This window comes from Numenius arquata, chromosome 27 (genome assembly GCF_964106895.1).
Source record: "Numenius arquata chromosome 27, bNumArq3.hap1.1, whole genome shotgun sequence".
Taxonomy (NCBI): Eukaryota; Metazoa; Chordata; class Aves; order Charadriiformes; family Scolopacidae; genus Numenius; species Numenius arquata.
In genome coordinates, this window is record NC_133602.1 from 2360600 (window position 1) to 2378439 (window position 17840).

Genomic DNA, 17840 nt, shown 5'->3' on the forward strand with positions numbered 1-17840 from the left:
TGCTCTCTCCGGGTGCAGGAATATGGCAGGGGGAACGGGCGCCTCGCGGTGTGTCGGTTCCAGGGGAACATTCCACCGTTGCCGGTTTCCCAGGGAGCATCACGCGGTCACCGCGGCGAGGCACAGAGCCATGGAGCCGATGGCAGCCCCTGGGCGAGTGCACTCGGCTGGGACAGAGGCACACAGGAGGCAGAAACCACCCAACACAAGTGAGATTCCTTCCCAGCCTGCTCCTGGCTGGGGCTGCCCGGGGCAGAGGGAGAGGGCAGGGCTGACGCCTCCCTCCCCACCCAGCCCTGAAGCTGCTGGTGGTCTCACTGCTGCCCGCCCCGTGCAGCCGGTTCCTCTGGAGCCAGCCGGACCAGTACCACGGCAGCAAGTTCTTCCTGGGAGCCGGCATAGGGACCCTCTTCGCCCTTGGTGAGTGTGCCCTGGTGCCAGGCACGGTGTCAGGCCAGTGGCACCGGGGGCTCAGGTCACATTCGCGTGTTGTTTCAGGGCTCTGCCACCTCCTCATCGTCCCCATGAACTTCATGGAGATGCGCAAGGTGCAGCTCTGCTACGGGCTGGCAGGTGAGGATGGGGCTGGGACTGGGGTGATGGGGACCATTGGGAGCCCTGGGGGGTTCTCTGCAGGACTGTGGGGACACCTCTCCGCTCTCCACAGGGGTGACTGCCTTGGGCTGGGCCACATCCCCCCATTTTCGCTGCGCCACCCTGCTCGTGGGCCCCAAATTCCTGGGCAAGGAAGGTCGGGTCTATGTCCTCTCCTTCGTCCTCACCGCCATCTACAATGGTAGGGTCCCCCCATGTCCCTCTCCCCTGCCCCCCAGCGGGGTCCTGAGAGCTGGCGTGGTCTGAGCCACCCTTGCCGGTGGCAGGGCCGGTGGCCAACATCTGGCACAACCTGGAGGAGGTGACGCGCTCGCTGGGCTGCGTGGCCGAGCTGCAGATCAACCACAGCCGCCAGCTGTGGCAGTTGTCCATGGTCCCCCTGCAGAGCCTGATGGATGACATGGCGGTGAGGCGGGGGGGCCGAGGGGGCGGCAGGGGGTCGGGTGGAGGTGGGCAAAGCCTGTGTGTGTCTGTGTGTGTTCCCCCCGGCAGCACAGCGGAGGGACGCTGAACGACGAGATGCAGAACTTGTCGCATGCCTTTGTGAAGCTCAATGAGGAGGTGGCCAGTGAGGAGGGCTACGACCTGCGGCAGCGCCGGCACCCGGACCCCCGGCCCGGCCGAAAGACCCAGGAGCTCTTCGAGAAGAAGACCAAACTGCGCTGTGCCTGTGAGCGGGGGGGGGTGGGGGCAGGAGGCTGGCAGCACATGGTGCAGGCAGCTGCCGGTTAGGGGAGTCAGCTGTGTCAGCCCCCCATGTTGCAGGGCACCCCAGATGGTTCCCAGGGGGCTGAGTGTTCCTGCCCCCCCAGATGTGATCGAGCAGGGCATGCAGAAGTGCCGGGACTGGTTTGACTCCATGCACGACAAGTGCATGGAGAAAGTGTTTGTGCCCATCATCAGCCACCTCGTCTGCCTGCCCATGAAGCTCAAGATCATCTGCAAGATTGTCACAGGTGGGTGATGTGTGGGACCCCCACCCTGTCCTCCCTCGGTGGAGCAGCTCCAGTTCTGCCCCCCCTGCAGCCCCCGGGATGGCAGCCGCGGCCAGTGCCAAGGCGATACCTGGGGTCCTGGCTCTGCCAGCACCATCCCCACTCCATCCCCATTCCAACCCCACTCCATCCCCCCTCCATCCCCACTCCATCCCTGTTCCATCCCTGCTCCATCCCCGCTCCATCCCTGCTCCATCCCCCCTCTATCCCTGCAGTCGTGGACAAATGGTGCCAGAACAGGATCCCCGTGGATGGCAACTTTGGGCAGATGTACGACCAGGTGAACACCTCCGTTGGCAACTTCAGCCAGGAATTCACGGCCAGTGTCGTCTACCAGGTGGGGGCCTCTCCCCTCTGCCCAGAGCCAGGGTGGGGGCCAGATCCTGCCTGGCCCCACGGCCCCTCTGCCACAGGAGTACCATCGTGAGATGCTGATGAAGACCAACATGTCAGCGAAGCAGCTGATGGAGGACGTGAACTCGCACCTGCAGGAGCACAGCAGCCGCCTGGGCTGGGCCGTCTCCTTCTTCCGCCTGGTGCTCTCCTTCACCTTCATCCTCGTCTTCATCTCGTGAGCCCCAGGACGGGGGGGGTGGGGGGGTACCAGCTGCAGGGCTGGTAGAGGTAGAGCCCTCCTTTGGCAGCAGGTCGGGGAGGGCATGAAGACAAGGGGGGGATCCTGGAGAGCTGTAGCCGGTCCCTCGCACCCCCCGGACCCCCTCCTTTTTGCCAGGGCTTTCTCCTACACCAAGAAGTACTGCCAGGACATCTCCTTCGACAACCTCTACATCACCACCTACTTCCGCCAAATCGATGCCCGACGCAGAAAGCAGGTGAGAGGGGGAGAAGGGGTAGTGAGGGGCCCCCCCATCCCCAGCAAGGAGTCCTGGGGGGGCTGCGCTGAGCCACCCCGTTCCCCCTCCCCCAGCACAAGCGGACGCTGCTGCCCCTGCGCCAGGCAGAGGTCTCAACCGTCATCTTCCCATGCCGCATGGCCGTGCAGCCGTCCGAGATGAAGAACATGGTGAGGGGGCTGGAGGGGGCCAGGGGGGGCTGGGGATGGTGGGGGGGGACAGGCTGTGGCAGACCCCGCTCCCCACAGGTGCTGGAGCTGCTGGAGTGCATCGCGCCCCTGCTCCTCCTCCTCCTCGCCTGCGGCCTGGACCGTGTGCTCGTCACCATGCTCAGCGTCATCCAGGAGCACTCCTTCGTGCAGTACTCCTTCCACAGTGAGCCCCCAGCCCTATGGCACCAGGGGGCAGCCCCCAGCCCCATGGCGAGGGTCGTCCCCCCCACCTCCACCCATGTCCCCAGCCCCACAGCCCCCCCCACGTTCTCCCCTCCCGCAGGCAGCCACCACTTATCCGTGCACGTGATGGGCAGGTCCCTGATGGCTCGGCTCCTGCGCAGCTCCGTCGGGGCCCTCAACACCTCTTCCCGCATCGAGCTGGACACGTCCAACGTCGGTGAGCCTCCTCAGGGCACGAGACCCTCCCCCCCAAGCTCCATGGCCCGGCCACCCCTCCCTGCCTGTCCAAGGGGACTCAGCGCTGCCACTTTGTCCCCAGCCTGCCTGCCGCAGCCCCGCAGCATGCAGTGGCAGGAGTACACGGACAGCTGCCTGCCCCTGGTTGTGCTGGTGCTGCTCTGCCTGACCCAGGCCTACGCCTACCGCCTGCGCCGTGCCATCGCCGCCTTCTACTTCCCTAAGGTGAGCGGCAGCCCTGGCACCGGCCGAGGGCCCAGCACAGCCCAGGCACATTTTTTGGGGGTGGGGTGGTGGCCCCTGGCCACCCCTCACGGTGTTTGCTGGTGCAGCGAGAGAAGAGACGCGTTCTCTACTTCTACAACAAGCTGCTGCGGCAGCGGCAGAGCTTCGTCCAGCGGCAGCGGAAGCTCATCGCCCAGCGGGCACGGCAGCACCCGGGACTGGTGAGCGGGGAGGGGGACGTGGGGCTGCTGGGGCAGGGGGGGGTTTCACTGTCCCCCCGTCCCAGGTCTGTCCCCTCGTGGGGCGCCCACTCAGCCCCACATGTCCCCATTGCCACTGCAGGGTCCGTCACTGCTGGAGTGGTGCTGCCGGCGCTGGCCGCGACTGTGCCGCTGGTTGCGCCGGAGCTGCACGGTGTGCGGGACCCCCAGGACCCCCCAGGACTGGGTCTGCCCCACACCCACCTGCAGCGCCCCGTACTGCCGGCCCTGCTGGAGGGAGGCAGGCAGAGTGTGCCTCGTCTGCACCCCCGGAGACCTCGGCCTCTCCGAGGAGAGCAGTGACGAGGACACCGGGTACGCGGCCTGAGGGCGCCCAGCAATACAGGCTGTGACCCCCCCGTGTGGTGTGAAGTGGGGTCTGTGGGGTACATCCGCAGCGGGGTTCTGGTGTACAGAGCGGGGAAAGGGGGTGTGGGGGTGATGGAGGTGGGGGGGGTCTTCTGCGTGTGGGATGGGGAACGCGGTGGTCTCTGATGTACGGGTGGGGGAAGGTGGGGGTCTCCAGAATATGGGGTGATGAAGGCAGGGGGTGGAGTGTATGGAGTGATGAAGGCGGGGGTCTCTGGTGTAGAGGGTGATGAAGACGGGGGTCTCTGGAGCACAGGATGGAAAAGGAGGAGGTCTCCACTGTATGGGGGGATGAAGGCAGGGGGTTTCTATTGTAAGGGGTGGTAGAGGTGGGGGTCTCCAGAGCATGGGGTAATGAGGGTGGGGGTCTCCACTGTATAAGATAATGAAGGCAGGGGCCTCCGAAGCACTGGACGGTGACGATGGGGGTCTCCAGTGCATGAGAAGATGGTGAAGGCGGGAGTCTCTGGTGTAGAGGGTGATGAAGGTGGAGGTCCCTGGAGCAGAGGATGGAGAAGGAGGAGATCCCCAGTGTATGGGGCGATGAAACCGAGGGTCCCCAGTGTATGGGGCAATGAAACCGAGGGTCCCCAGTGTATGGGGCGATGAAGGCGGGAGTCTCCGGAGCACGGGATGGTGAAGGCGGGGGTCCTGCTCCGCAGCAGCAGTGACAGGAGCCCCCGTCGCAGCACACCGGGCGGTGTCACCGCCTCCCGGCGCACACGGAGCCGCCGCTGCGCGGAGCCCCGGAGCCGTCTCCACGGCGCGGCCGCCCGTGTCCCCCCCCCCGCGCCGGCCGGGATGGGCGTCGCCGGCGGAGCGGCGGGCGGGGCCGGGGGGGGGGGGGGCGGGCAGAGGAAGTTCCTCCTCCCCGGCCGGGCCGGTCCCGGTGGCGGCGGCGGTGCCATGCGCGGCGGGGGTGGCCGCGGCGGGTCAGCTCGGGAGCCACCGGCCCGGGGCCGCCGCGACCCGCTCGGGCTGCGGGAGGGCGATGGGGCTGCTCCTCCTCCTCCTCCTCCTCGCTGCGGGGCCGCTTCTCGCCACCGGGGCCAACGGGAGCGGCGCAGGTGAGCGGGGACGGGGTGGGGAAGGGGTCGTCGGTCCGTGGCACGCAGCCCGCGGGGGTTCCGCTCCTTGCCCCCTCCGGGATATCGTCCTCCGGGACATCGTGGGGGGACCCTCGGGGATCAGCGAGGGGGGTTGTGCGGGGCGTCAGGACCGGGACGGGACCGGGGGTCGCAGCCCCGCGGGATGCTCGGTGCTCCCCAGGTCTGTGGTGGGGCCGTGGGGAGCCGGGACTGCGGGGATCCCCCCCCCCCCCGCTCCAGCATCCTCCAGGCCCCCGGAGGGCGGGGGTCCCCTGGAGAGCCGGGACGAAGGGGGGGGCTGCGGGGGGTGAGGGACACTGACTCAGCCGGGCCGGGCCTCCCAGCCCTGCCGCGGTCCCCGAGCTGGTTGTACTGGGCGGCTGGGCTGGGGCTGACGCAAGGCCTGGCAGGGGACCCCGGGAAGCCCATCCCGAGGCGGGGGCGTGCGCTCCCGCTCCCCCCGCCACCGCCCGCCGCGGGGTCACCTCCAAGTGTCCCCCGGGCTCTGCTGACAGCCGGTGCCCTGGCGGTGCGGGCAGACGATGCTCCCGGCTTTGCCCGGGGGGGCACCCCGGGAGCTGCGGGGGTGAGTGTGGGAGTCCCCATTCCTGATCCCCAACCTGAACCCCTGCCCTGGCCCTGGGGAGCCACACTGTGATGGGGAACCGGGCTGTGACGGGGGACTGTGGGGACCGGGCTATGATGGGTGATGAAGCTGTGACGGAGCGGCTCTGGGCCCCATGCAGGTGACAGCTCGCAGCAGCGCCATGCGGAATTGGGACACTTCTGGCACGTGACCCCACGGGTCCTGAGGGACCACCGGATGCTCAGCCTGGTGGAGGCGACCCAGGTGAACCCCCACCTGCATCCCTGGATTGCCCACGCCACATAGGGGCTTGTGATGCTGGGGTGGGGGCTGCTTGTACCCTGCTACCTCCTCCTGTCCCCTTCTCGGTGCGGGAAACCCAGCATCCAGGTCCCCTGCCCCAAGTCCCTGGGGGTCTGAACACCCTGGGTGTCCCAGGGGCAGTGGGGAGGGGTCCCCCAGCAAATCCCCCTTCCCCTGCTCTCCTGATGCTGGGAGGGACCTTGCTGTGTTAGGGCACCCACCCTGCGCCTGGCACCCCTCCCGGCCGGGGCGGAAGGGCCCAGCCCGCCCCGCGGCCGTTGGGAGTCTCTCCAGCGTTTCCGCCGCGCTGCACCGGGCAGGAAGCACGGGGGGTGGTGGGGGTGGGGGGCCAGCCCCGTCCGACCCCCGCCAGTCCCAGCACAATGAGCCTGGGAGGGAGGGACGCTTCCTGCAGGGTGTGAGGGTGGGGGCCAGGACGGGCAGGGGATCCCTTCCGCCCCCTCCCTCCGGGCACGCGCCGGGACCAGGCGGGTCACGGCGGTTCGGAGGGCAGTGGGGATGGGAAGGGACCCTTGCCAGGCGCAAGGTCGGGTCCCCTGGGGCAGAGGGTCCCTCCTCTGACCGCTGCCTGTGGCAGGAGGGGTTCCCTGCCCGGCTGCGGGTCCTGCTGGAGCTGGAGGGGACGCGACTGGTGCTGGAGCTGGAGCAAAACTGGTGAGTCGGCGACTGACTGGGGCAGAGGGGTGGGAGTGGGATGAGGGTCCTGGGGGTCCTGTATCCACAAACGGTGCATGCAGGGTGGGGATTCCATGGGCTCCGTCTCCATCCATGGTGCACAAGGCGTGGGGGTCAGGGGGAGCCTCTCTCCATCTGTGGTACACATGTCGTGGGGGTCCCGGGGGAACCTGTCTCCATCTAGGGTGGACCTGCAGCAGGGTGGGAGGTATCAGGGTCCCCGTTTTCATCAGAGTGGGGTGAGCCGGGGGGTCCCAGCAGTGCGGGTGACGTGTGTCTCTGGCAGGGAGCTGGTGCTGGGCGCCGGGGCGCTGCTCTACTACCTGCCGAATGGCACGCGGGTGACGCAGGAGGCCAGCGAGCAGGTAGGGCCCAGGCACACTGTGTCCCCAGCGCTGTCGCCGAGCTGTCCGCATGCCCCAGGGAGACCCCAGTTATGGGGTAGCTCCTGAATCCCCCTCTCTGTTGCAGGAGCACTGCTGCTACCGGGGGACGGTGCAGGGCTTCCCTGGTTCCCGGGCCAGCCTCTGTGCCTGTGCTGGACTCAGGTGAGCCCCCCCAGCCCCAGTGGTCCTTGAGCCCAGCTCCCTCTGTGCTGCTGACGCCTCCTCTCCCTGTCCCCAGCGGCCACCTCCGGCTGTCGGAGAACAGGAGCTATGGGCTGGAGCCAGACGCTGGTGGCCCCCCGGGGCAGCACATCGCTTACCAGTCACGGGAGGTCCGGCTGGCACCGCGGGCCTGCGGACAGGGCCTCCCAGACCCCCCCTGGGAGGAGATGGAGGAGACGGAGCCCCCCTGGCCACAGAGGGTAAGTCCCCCGTGAGTTCTGCCCCACCGGAGGGGGTCCCCTCACCTTTCCCCTGACCCCCTCTGCTCCCCAGGGCAAGCGGGCAGTGGTGGAGCAGCAGCGGTTCGTGGAGCTGGTGATGGTGGTGGACCACGCTGCGGTGAGTGCTGGGCAGACATCCCCAGCGCAGGGGCTGCCCTGCTCCCCTGCCACCCACCCTGAGAGCCCTCTGTGTGCCCCCAGTTCCAGAATTACCGCAACCTGCAACGCGTCCGCACCCGGACCCTGGAAATCGCCAACCAGGTGGATGCGGTGAGTTGATGCTGCGACCTGCTGGATGCCGTCCGATGCTCGGCTCGGCTGTGCCCTCGCCACTGTGGGGCCGGGGGTCTCTGACCCCCCCTGTCCCATCCCCCTCCCCCCCCCAAGTTTTTCCAGCCGCTGGGATTGCGGGTGGCCTTGCTGGCAGTGGAGGTCTGGAGCGAGGGCGACAGGTTTACAGTGGGTGGCAGCGCCCGGGCTGCGCTGGAGCGGTTTCTGCGCTGGCGCCGGGAGGAGCTGCTGCCACGGCTGCCCCACGACAACGCTCAGCTCCTCACGTGAGTTGGGGGACGGGGATGGGGGACAGGGCACGTGGTCAGCCCTCCCTGACCCCTGCTCTCTCTCCCTAGGGGTGCCCGTTTTGACGACGTCTCAGTGGGGATGTCGGCTCAAGCCTCCATGTGTTCCCCCGTGCGCTCTGGGGGGGTCAGCATGGTCAGTACCACCTGTCCCGCCCCGTCCTGCTGCCCCCTGCCTGCCCTGACCCCCCCTCTCCTGCAGGACCACTCCATCAGCGTCCTTGTTGTCGCCTCCACGGTGGCCCATCAGCTGGGGCACAACCTGGGCATGCGCCATGACAGTGCCGGCCGCTTCTGCGACTGCAGCGACCTCCGGCAGGACCGTGGCTGCATCATGGCATCGCCCACAGGGTGAGGGCAGCAGGCAGGGCCGAGGGGCGCCAGGACTGAGCCCCCTCCCCACCTCACCGGCCCCTCTCTGGCTCCGCAGGCTGACGCCAGGCTTGAGCTTCAGTAACTGCAGCCGGCAGGACCTGGAGCGCAGCCTGCGGCAGGGCCAGGGCTGGTGCCTCTCCAACGTCCCCGAGCCCCGGCGCCTGGCTGGCAGCCCCCGCTGTGGCAACGGCTTTGTGGAGGCAGACGAGGGCTGTGACTGCGGCCTCAGCGTGGTACAGGGGGCTCCGGGTGGGCTGGGGTCCCCGCTGCTGTCATTCCCTTCTCCTGAGCCTGGGGCGGCCCATGCCGTGGCTCTGCCCAGGGGCGCCGTGTCCTGGCCCTGCCGTGGGGCTGGCGGGGGGGTGCCGGTGCCACCCGCTCACTGCAGCCCCTCTGCTGGCAGGAGTGCACCGATCCCTGCTGCAACAGCAGCAGCTGCCAGCTGATGCCAGGGGCTGAGTGTGCCTCAGGGGACACCTGCTGCCAGGACTGCCAGGTGCGTGGGGACGGGCAGCCGGCAGCGATAGCACTGCAGCCGCCCCCCAGGGTGGGTTTCCTGGGGGTGCCCACTCATCTGACTGTGCCACCCCGCAGCTGCGCCGCGCCGGATACCTATGCCGGGAGCCACTGGGCGAGTGCGACCTGCCCGAGTTCTGCGATGGGGTCTCACCGCACTGCCCACCTGACGCCTTCCTGCAGGACGGGCAGCCCTGTGCTGGTGGACACGCCGTCTGCTTCGGTGGCGCCTGTGCCACCTACGAGGGACAGTGCCAGCAGCTGCTGGGGACGGGTACGGCGGGGCCAGGGCGGGGGCTGGGGGCTGGGTGCAGGGTGCTGAGGCTCATTTCCTCCCCGCTGCAGGCGCCGGCCCCATCTCCAGCTCCTGCATGGCCTCCCTGAACGCAAAAGGGGATGAACGCGGGCACTGCGGGCAGCTCCCCAACGGCTCCTACATCGCTTGTGCCCAGGGGTGAGTGCCACCCCCCATCACCATCCTCTCGCTGCCCCCTCCTGGCCCCTGACCCCTCTGTCTCCACAGGGACGCCAGCTGCGGAATGCTGCAGTGCCAGCACGGCAGCACCCGAGGGGACACACCAGAAGGGTCCTGTCAGGGGACCCTCCTGCCTGGGGACGAGGACGTGAGCAATGCGGCCATGGTGCTGCCCGGCACCGCCTGCGGCCCTGGAAAGGTGAGCACCAGGTGGGTGGGAAAGGAGCTGAGGGGGCTCACCAGGTGCTGACACCACGTCCCTTTGCAGGTTTGCCTCCAGCACCGGTGCCAGGACGTCTCAGCGCTGGGTGACCAGCAGTGCCAGAGCAAGTGCCATGGGCACGGGGTGAGTGTGGGGCCAGGAGGCGGGTGATGGACGTGGGGACCTGCCAGTGGGGCTGAGGCTCGCTGTCACCCACCCCAGGTGTGCAACAACCACGGGCACTGCCACTGCGAGCGGGGCTGGGCCCCCCCGACGTGCGAGACCCCCGGGCAGGGGGGCAGCCAGGACAGCGGCCCTGCCAGCCTGGAGCGAGGTGAGGGCAGAGGCAGGCGGCCACCACTGCTGCGGGCATGGAGAATGGGGCTTTGTGTGGCCAGAGCTGGCGTGGGGTGCCACGGGGGCTGACGTGCCGCTCTCCACAGGGGGGAACGCCCTGCCCACTGCCCTGCTGCTGAGCGCGCTGCTGGGGCTGGCCCTGGCGCTGGGGCTCTGCTGTGCCCGCCGCACTGGACTACACAAGCGCCTCTGCCAGCTCGGCAAAGGGACCTCCTGCCAGTACAGGTAACGGGGACAGTGGGGACGGGTGGCACGCGCTGCCTCTGGGTGTGCATGCGTGTGCTGCAGCAGGCACCAGCACTGCCTGCCTGCATGGGGGCACGCACATGTGTGCGGTGGGTATGCGGGGCACGGGCATGTGCGTTTGCATGCACACGTGTGTCCCATGGTGGCTGAGCCAGCGGTGTGCATGCGTGTGTCCCCAGGCAAGTGACAGTCCGTGCGTGTGTGTGTGCGCGCGCCTGTCTGTATCCCCCCCCGCGCAGGTAGCAGACCCTGTCACGCATCGTCACCCCGTGTCACCGCGGTTCCTCCCCCCACGCCCTCCCCAGCCCAGGGCTGAGCCCCCCCACTCTTCTCCCCACAGCGCTGAGACCCGGGTCCGATTCCTGGGTCCAGAAGCCCCAGACGGCTGGAGCGGGTAACGTCACTGCCGGCGCCTGGGCGTGGGGCTGTCCCTGAGCCATCCTGCTTCGCAAGGCCTCCGGTGCTGCCATCTTCCCCTGGCAGTGCCCGGGGGGTGTGGGGCAGCCCCGGGGTGCAGGGTGTCGCATCTTCCGGTGCCAAGGGGTTCGTTTCTCTTGGGCTTCTGCTGGTGTCGGTGTTGCTCGGTCGTCATGCAGGGTCCCCCCCCAGCCGCCCAGATGAGCGGGGCCTGATCCTGCCTCTCCCCTGCAGGATCTCGCAGCCAGAGCCCCGGTTGGGCAGCCAGGCCCCCCCTGAGCGCCCCCGGCCCCCACAGTGGCGTCAGGCCACGGAGCTGCAAGTCATGCACAGCAGCAAGGTGAGATCCTGGGGTGGGGAAAGATGGGGATGGAGAGGGATGCTGGTGAGGGGGATGCTGTCACCGTGGTAACAGGCTGTGGTTGCCGTGGGTACCAGGGTTCGGGCTGGTTGTTGCCGAGGAGGCATCCAAGCATCCCTCCATGCCAGGGCTGCATGCCTCATTGTGGCACCTGGGACAGGAGCAGCCTGGCATGGCCTTGGACCACACTTCTCTGGGGGGCCTGTGCCACCCTCAGCACTGGCCACGCTTCTCTGGGATCGGTGCCCATCCGGGGGCCGCACTGGCCATCCAAGCTGGGGCTGAGCCCTGGAGCTGCCCACTGTGGGGGGGGTCTCAGCTTGGCGGCGGGAGGGGGGTCTCCGCATGCTGCACGGCTTGCCCGGCTGCGGGGCTGCATGGCGCGCCTGCCCCCTTTCCCTCTCTCCGCAGCCGGCTGCCCTCGGCTCGGCCCGGCCCGATCCACCCTCCCGGCCTCTCCCGCCGGACCCTCTGCCCAAGGTAACCGGGCCGGGGTGGGGGGCCCAGGCAGCACCCCCCTGGCCGCCGGCCACCACTGCATGCCTGGCTGCGCACCAGCTCTCCATGACCTGTGGCCTCTCTGTGGCACGGCTCCCAGTGCCCACCGCCCCGAAGAGCTGGCACCCCACCACGGGAGAGCTCTGCCCCCGCTGAAAACAGCCTCCTGCTCTCTCTGCCCAGGCCCCCCCCTCGGACAGGCCGCCCCCCCCCACACGCCCACTGCCTGCGGACCCCGTGGCGCCCGGCACGCAGGTAACGGCGGCAGCACCGGCGTGTGGGGCAGGACGGCGTGTGCCTGGGCCGAGCGTCCCCCCGGGCCCCCCCTGGGGCAGGGGCGGTGGTTTGGGAAACACCCCCCCCCGAGCCCATCAGGGCGAGGTTGGCCCATTGACACCCCTGTTCCCCTGCAGCCCCCAGCTCCGGCCAAGCCCCCCCCGCCACAGCGGCCACTGCCCTTGGACCCCCCGGGGCCTTCGCTCCCCCACAGCGAGACCCCCTACGTCACGGTGATTCCCTCCAGGTGAGGTGGGGGGGGAGAAATGGGGTGCAAAGGGCCAGCATGGGGGGTGCTGGGTTGGGGGGGGCTGAGTTGGGGTGCAGAATGGGAGGGGCTGCACAGTGCTGGGGGAGGGAGGGGGGTCAGAGGAGGGGGATAGGGAGGGCTAGGGGCTGTGGGGACCCGGAGCAGGGGGGCCCCCCGCTGTGCCCCCGTCACCGCCCGCCTCTTTCCCCCCAGGCCGGCCCCCCTGCCGCCGCCCGCCGGTGCCCAGCGGGAGGCCTGAGCCCCGGGCCGGGACCACTGCAGCGCTGGAGCCGGGGGGAAGGCCTGGCCCCGGGGCCCCGCCGCCCACCTGTGCCCCCGCCGACGCCAATAAAGGGGCTGTGAGCTGTCTCCGCGCTGCCTCCGCCCGACCGGGGACCGGGTGGGAGGCGCTGGGGGGGGGACGGGCTCCGGCCGCACGGCAGAACTACAACTCCCGGCAGCCCGCGCGGCGCCCGCCGGAAGCTCCGCCCCCCGCGCAGGAAGTTGCTTCCAGCCGACAGCGCCCTCCTGCGGGGAGTGTGCGCGCAGCCTCCCGGGGAGGGGGGCGGGGGTCTCCCTCGGAGCCACGTGGGCGCGTGCAGGGGCCGCCCGTGTGCGCGGGCACGTGTGTGTGCCCCCCCCCCCCCCCCCCCCCCCCCCCCGTTACCCCTCACTCCCCGTGTCCCGTCCCGGGGGGCCGGTACCGGCATCCGGTGGGTGCCGGTACCCGGCCGGGGGCGGGGGAGGTGGGCGCGGGGAGAAGCCGGTGCTGCCGGTCCCGGGTGTCCAGGCAGCGCCGGTCCCGATGCCCGATGTACTGGGGCGACGCCGGTCCCGGTGTGAGGAGGGGCGAGTGGGGGCCGGTGCCGACCGATGTTGGAGGTGCCGAATCGGTGCGGGAGTGCCGGTCCCGGAGCCGGTCCCCGTGCTGGTGGGTGCCGGGCCGGTCTCGGTGCTGATGGGTGCTGTGCCGGTCCCGGTCGATGCCCAAAGGACTGGGATGGCGCCAGTACCGGTGCGAGAGGGGGCAGGTGGGTCCCTGTCCCGGTGCCGACGGATGCCGGAGGTGCCGGTCCCGGTGCCGGTGGGTACCGCGCTCGTCACAGTCGATGCCCGAGGGACCAGGACGGTGCTGGTCCTGGTGCGAGGGGGGCGGGTAGGTGCCGGTCCCGGTGCCGACCGGTGTCGAAGGGATCGGTCTCGGTGCTGGTGGGTGCTGGTTACCGGTGCCGGTGCCGCCCCCCAAGGGTTAATGGCACTCGGGGAAGTTGCCGGGCGGCGGCGCGGCGCGGATTGGCCCGAAGTTGGCGGGGCGGGGGCCGGGCCGTGCCGAGCCCCGCCGTGCCGTGCCGGGCCGCCCCCGCCGCCGCCGCCGGCCCCCGCCCCGGCCCGGCCCCGCCGCCGCCGCCGCCGCCGGCGGAGCCATGCGCCCCGCGCCGCTGCTCGGGCTCCTGCTCTGGGCGCTGCCGCTGCCGGTGCGCGGCCTCCGCCGCAGCGACCGCCACGACGTCCACTGGAACGGCAGCAACCCCAGGTAGCGCCGCCGCCCCCCGCCGCTCCCCCCGCCGCCTTTGTGCGCCCCGGGCCCCGCCGAGCCCCGCGCCCGCGCCGCCGGGAGGGTCGGGACGGCGGGCGGTGGGTCCCGGGAGGGGTGGGGCGGGTGGACGCCGAGCTGCCGGGCAGCCCCGGTGCTACCGAGGCGGTGAGTAGCCCTGGTGGTACCGAGCCCAGGGTGGTACCGAGCTACTGGGCACTCCCCCGTGGTACCGAGCTGTGAGAAACTCCGGGTGGTACCGAGGCACCGGGCATCCCAAGGTGGTACCGAGCCGGGGAGGAACTCTAGTCGGGCTGAGCTACGGGTGGTACCAAGCCAGTGAGTACCTCCCGGTGGTACCGGGCACCTGATGGCACCGACCTGGTGAGGATCTCCCGGTGTTACAGAGCCCTGGGCATTACTGAGCCACCAGGCATCCCCGGCCGTTACCAAGCCAGTGAGTACCCCTGGTGGTGCTGACCCCGGGGCAGTACCGAGCTACCGAGTGTTGCCAAGCCACTGGACACCCCCAGGTGGTACCGAGCCGGTGAGAAATTCCAGGTGGTACCGAGTCCTGGGTGTTAGTGAGTCAGTGAGGACCCCCGGTGGTGCTGACCCCCGGGCAGTACCGAGCCACTGGACAGTGTTGAGCCACCAGGAATCCCCAGTGGCACCAAGCCCCAGGCGGTACTGAGCCGGTGAGTGTCCCTACGGGACACTGAGCCTTGGGTGGTACCAGGCTGGTGGGCAGCCCCGGTGGCACCAGCCTGCACCGAGCCCAGGTACCCCTGGGGGTACCGGGAGCTTTGGGCATCCTTAGGTGGCACCGAGCCCAGGCACAGGGCTGCTGGACAGCCCTGGGGCACTGGTGGCCAGTGGGCACCAAACCTGGGGTCACCCTGGGTGGCATCAAGCCGGGTGGCACTGCTAGGGCTGCAGGTCCCCGTGGCAGATGTCTCCCGGCACAGCCATGGGGGCTCCCTGCAGGCTTTGCCATTATCAGCGGGCCGGGGCCAGCCCCATCCCTCCTCCCCGTCTCCTCCATTTTAGGCATTTCCCAGCTGAGGGAGCAGGGGGGCAGAGTCGGGGTGTTGTGCCAGGCCTGGGGGCTGCCTTCCCCATGGGAATCTCATGCCCTTGGCCCACTCAGCTGGGCTGGGGCCCGTGGGCATATGCTGGAGAGGGCTGGGGGCACAATGCTGCCTTGCTACCCCGGGAGCGGGTACCTGCAGGTGGGAGACGTGGGAACCCACCACCCATGGTTGCCCCAGGAAGGGGGTGGGCTGTGCCCCTCCACAGGGTCAGGGCAGGGCCCTGGTCCCCGGCAGCCCTCGACTGTGCCCGGGCTAGTCCTGGCCAGCGTTGCCCAGCGGGTGCTCTGAGTCAGTGGGGAGCCCGCACCCATTCCTGGCCTCCAAGAACCCCTGGCCTGGGGGGCGGCCGCTGGGGCCCGAGCCTCTCCGGCACCACAGCGCTGCCGGCCCAGTGATTAATGCACCGGCCTCTGCCACAGCTGCCAGGAACCTGTGCCGGGTGTAAACCCCGGCTGTGCCCACGCACGATCGGGTGACCCTGCCAACCCGCCGGCAACGTAGCAGCCCCATCCCTGCCTCGGCACTGCCAGCAAAGCCAGGGCCCTGCCGCGCTGGTGCGTGCCCGGGCCACGGCAGGATCTGGCCGGTTGGGAGACGCGGGCGCGGGGCAGAGGGTGCCGCCCTGGTGGGGCTGGGAACGGGGAGGGGGGCTCCTGCGCCATCACCTGTCCCGGGCGGGCAGGACCGAGCGTGTGCATACACGTGTGTGTGCGCACGCACATGCGTGTGCACGTGTGTCTGTTCCACCCTGGCCTGGTGTTTGCACAGGCGTGAGCTCACGCCATCCTAGCAGCCGTGCTGGTGCTGGCCTGCCTGGGCTGGGCACTCCCTCCCGTGGCCCCCGGCCACCGACCCCCTGCGAGCACCGTCCCGGCACAGGAGGCATCACGTGGGGCAGCCAAGGTGTCGGCACTGATCAGTGCCCGGGGCGCTGAGGCGGGTGCCTGGGGTGGAGGGCTTTGTGCCCCAGCCGGCCTGGCTGGGCTCCTCCCGGCCGCGGCGGCCGAGCCCATTCAGCTCCAGTGGCCTGTGGCTAATCCGAGCTGATGCCTGGTTGTGTGGAGTGACCGGATGCCCAGGACATGTTTAAGAAAAAGCCTGGCCACCCGCTCCGCTGGGGCGGGGGGCAGCAGGACGTCCCTCCTGGGGACAGCATGACTCCCCCAGCGCCCGCTCCCCGGCTCGCCCTGCCCGGCAGGTTCCTGCGGGACGACTACACCATCCAGGTGGCCATCGATGACTACCTGGACATCTACTGCCCGCACTACGAGGGGGCCGTGCCCGCCAGCCGGGCAGAGACCTTCGCGCTCTTCATAGTGGACTGGGAGGGCTACCGCGGCTGCTACGAGACCCCCGGCGCCATCAAGCGCTGGGAGTGCAACCGGCCCCAGTCGCCCTTCGGCCCTGTCCGCTTCTCCGAGAAGATCCAACGCTTCACCCCCTTCTCGCTTGGCTTCGAGTTCCAGCCGGGGGAGACCTACTACTACATCTGTGAGTCACATGGGGGTGGGCGCAGCCGGGGTGGGGTTCCACCGGGGTCCAGCTGCACCCAGGGGTCCGGGTGGAACCAGGTTTGGGGGCATGTGAGTGGGTTGGGGTGCGCCAAGGATCTGGAGGCAATTTGGTGGGGGTGTCAGGGCGGGTCTGGCTGCACCGGGGCTCTGGATGCAGCTGAGGCTGGGGTGAACAGAGGGGTCTGGATGAAACTGGGGTTGGGGTTCATGGGGGGGGATCTGGCTGCACCCAGGGATCTGGGTCTGGATGCCACAGGGATTGGGGTGCATGAGGTGGTTGGGGTGCAGCAAGGATCTGGATGCAACCTGGGGGAGGGGAGGTGTTGGGGAGGGTCCAGCTGCACCAGGGCTCTGGATGCAGCTGAGGTTGGGGTGAACAGGGGGATGTGGATGAAACTGGGGTTGGGGTTCACGGGTGTGGGGGGTCCAGCTGCACCCAGGCATCTGGATGCAACAGGGATTGGGGTACACGGGGGGGAGGATTGGTGTGCACGAGGTGGTCGGGGTGCACCGAGGATCTGGATGCAACTGGGGAGGGGAGAGGGTGTAAGGGAGGGTCTGGCTGCACTGGGGCTCTGGATGCAGCCGAGGTTGGGGTGAACAGGGGGGTCGGGATGCCCTGGGGGAGTCGGGATGCAACTGGGCTTGGGGTACACGGGGGGGAATACAGACGCACCCAGGGATATGGATGCAGCAGGGTTTGGGGTACACGGGGAAGGATCGGGGTGCCCGGGAGGTCTGGATGCCCCGGGGCGAGGGCCTGGGGGGGGGTGCCGGCCCCGCCGCCCGCCGGGAGGGGGCGCCCCAAGCCCGGCTCTGGCCTGGCCCGGCCCTCGGGGGGTCCCCTCCCGGGCTGGGGGGCCCGTGCCGGGGGGGACCCGCTGATGTGTCCCGTCTGCCCAGCCATCCCCAGCCCCGAGAGCCCCGGGCGCTGCCTGAAGCTGCGGGTCTACGTCTGCTGCAGAGACACCAGTGAGTCCGGCCGGGGGGGTGGCTGCACCCCAAAAGTCTGGGGCTCCCCATCCCTTGTCCCTGGAACAGCCCAGTCCCCACTGGGGGTGCTGAGGCCTCGGGGGGCGACACCGTGTGTCCCAGGGGAGCCGGTCACTGATACTATCGGGGTTTGTTTCAGCACCGGAGCCAGTGACGGAGGTTCCCAATTCGCAGCCCCGTGGGCGCGGGGGGCCGGAGGGTGAGTATGGGGTGGGCAGGGAGGTAGCGGGGGGTCGAGGGTGGGCTCGCCCTCACCTCTGCTCCTGCCCTGGCAGACGCGGTGCCCGCCCAGGGTGTCGCGGCCCCGCTGCAGCCCCACACCCCGTGCCTGGCGCTTGCATTCCTCGCCCTGCTCCGTATCTGACCCCTGGTGCTGCCCGTGGTGGGGAGACGGGCTCCTCTGCCCCACTGCCCCCTTCCAGACTCCTCCTCTGCTGCCGTCCCCACCCCACCGAGCCCATGGGGCAGCCCTGGGCCACGACTCACCTGCTGGACCCCCACCGAGCCGAGCCAGGGCCAGGAGCTCCAGGCTGGAAGGTGAGGAGGGGGCGGGGGGCTGATGGGTGGGGGGTGCCCCCAGGGGCTGAACCCCTCGCCATGCTGCAGCATCCCCTGACTATGCTCTCTCTCTCCCTCCCAGGGACCTGGATTCCCACCGGCATTCCCGAACACCGGCCCCGCCGTACACTGGCCCTGCTGGCC

At 69.8% G+C, this 17840-nt stretch overlaps 3 protein-coding genes across 3 annotated transcripts; all 3 read left to right on the plus strand.

Annotated features, from left to right (window-relative positions):
* The first annotated feature begins 130 nt into the window (after window positions 1-130).
* DCST1 (DC-STAMP domain containing 1) lies at window positions 131-3909 on the plus strand. The gene is made up of 16 exons (XM_074164411.1): window positions 131-209; window positions 295-420; window positions 499-573; window positions 668-796; window positions 882-1021; window positions 1108-1285; window positions 1428-1571; window positions 1826-1947; window positions 2024-2181; window positions 2344-2443; window positions 2539-2634; window positions 2713-2839; window positions 2960-3076; window positions 3179-3321; window positions 3429-3542; window positions 3664-3909. Exons 1-16 carry the CDS (start codon window positions 131-133, stop codon window positions 3907-3909), a joined length of 2094 nt encoding a protein of 697 aa, XP_074020512.1.
* Window positions 3910-4941: 1032 nt separating this feature from the next.
* Window positions 4942-12262, plus strand: ADAM15 (ADAM metallopeptidase domain 15). The gene is made up of 25 exons (XM_074164515.1): window positions 4942-5017; window positions 5785-5888; window positions 6526-6602; window positions 6910-6988; window positions 7095-7171; window positions 7248-7431; window positions 7505-7570; window positions 7654-7722; window positions 7840-8009; window positions 8082-8166; window positions 8233-8381; window positions 8461-8638; window positions 8809-8901; window positions 9000-9195; window positions 9267-9375; window positions 9445-9595; window positions 9665-9742; window positions 9821-9932; window positions 10042-10180; window positions 10542-10595; window positions 10853-10958; window positions 11391-11459; window positions 11661-11732; window positions 11891-12000; window positions 12217-12262. Exons 1-25 carry the CDS (start codon window positions 4942-4944, stop codon window positions 12260-12262), a joined length of 2649 nt encoding a protein of 882 aa, XP_074020616.1.
* A 1165-nt stretch (window positions 12263-13427) lies between these two features.
* Window positions 13428-17502, plus strand: EFNA4 (ephrin A4). The gene is made up of 5 exons (XM_074164525.1): window positions 13428-13537; window positions 15830-16122; window positions 17049-17117; window positions 17278-17337; window positions 17414-17502. Exons 1-5 carry the CDS (start codon window positions 13428-13430, stop codon window positions 17500-17502), a joined length of 621 nt encoding a protein of 206 aa, XP_074020626.1.
* The last annotated feature ends 338 nt before the right edge of the window (window positions 17503-17840 follow it).

Bases quoted from the DNA above. Each gene is read 5' to 3' on its own strand.
- DCST1 (XM_074164411.1), top strand. From the start codon at position 131: ATGGAGCCGATGGCAGCCCCTGGGCGAGTGCACTCGGCTGGGACAGAG. The intron at 1,572-1,825 runs GTGGGTGATGTG...CTATCCCTGCAG, and splicing joins CATCTGCAAGATTGTCACAG to TCGTGGACAAATGGTGCCAG. The intron at 1,948-2,023 runs GTGGGGGCCTCT...CCTCTGCCACAG, and splicing joins CGGCCAGTGTCGTCTACCAG to GAGTACCATCGTGAGATGCT.
- ADAM15 (XM_074164515.1), top strand. From the start codon at position 4,942: ATGGGGCTGCTCCTCCTCCTCCTCCTCCTCGCTGCGGGGCCGCTTCTC. The intron at 7,432-7,504 runs GTAAGTCCCCCG...TCTGCTCCCCAG, and splicing joins AGCCCCCCTGGCCACAGAGG to GGCAAGCGGGCAGTGGTGGA. The intron at 12,001-12,216 runs GTGAGGTGGGGG...CTTTCCCCCCAG, and splicing joins GTCACGGTGATTCCCTCCAG to GCCGGCCCCCCTGCCGCCGC.
- EFNA4 (XM_074164525.1), top strand. From the start codon at position 13,428: ATGCGCCCCGCGCCGCTGCTCGGGCTCCTGCTCTGGGCGCTGCCGCTG. The intron at 13,538-15,829 runs GTAGCGCCGCCG...CCTGCCCGGCAG, and splicing joins TGGAACGGCAGCAACCCCAG to GTTCCTGCGGGACGACTACA. The intron at 16,123-17,048 runs GTGAGTCACATG...CCGTCTGCCCAG, and splicing joins GGAGACCTACTACTACATCT to CCATCCCCAGCCCCGAGAGC.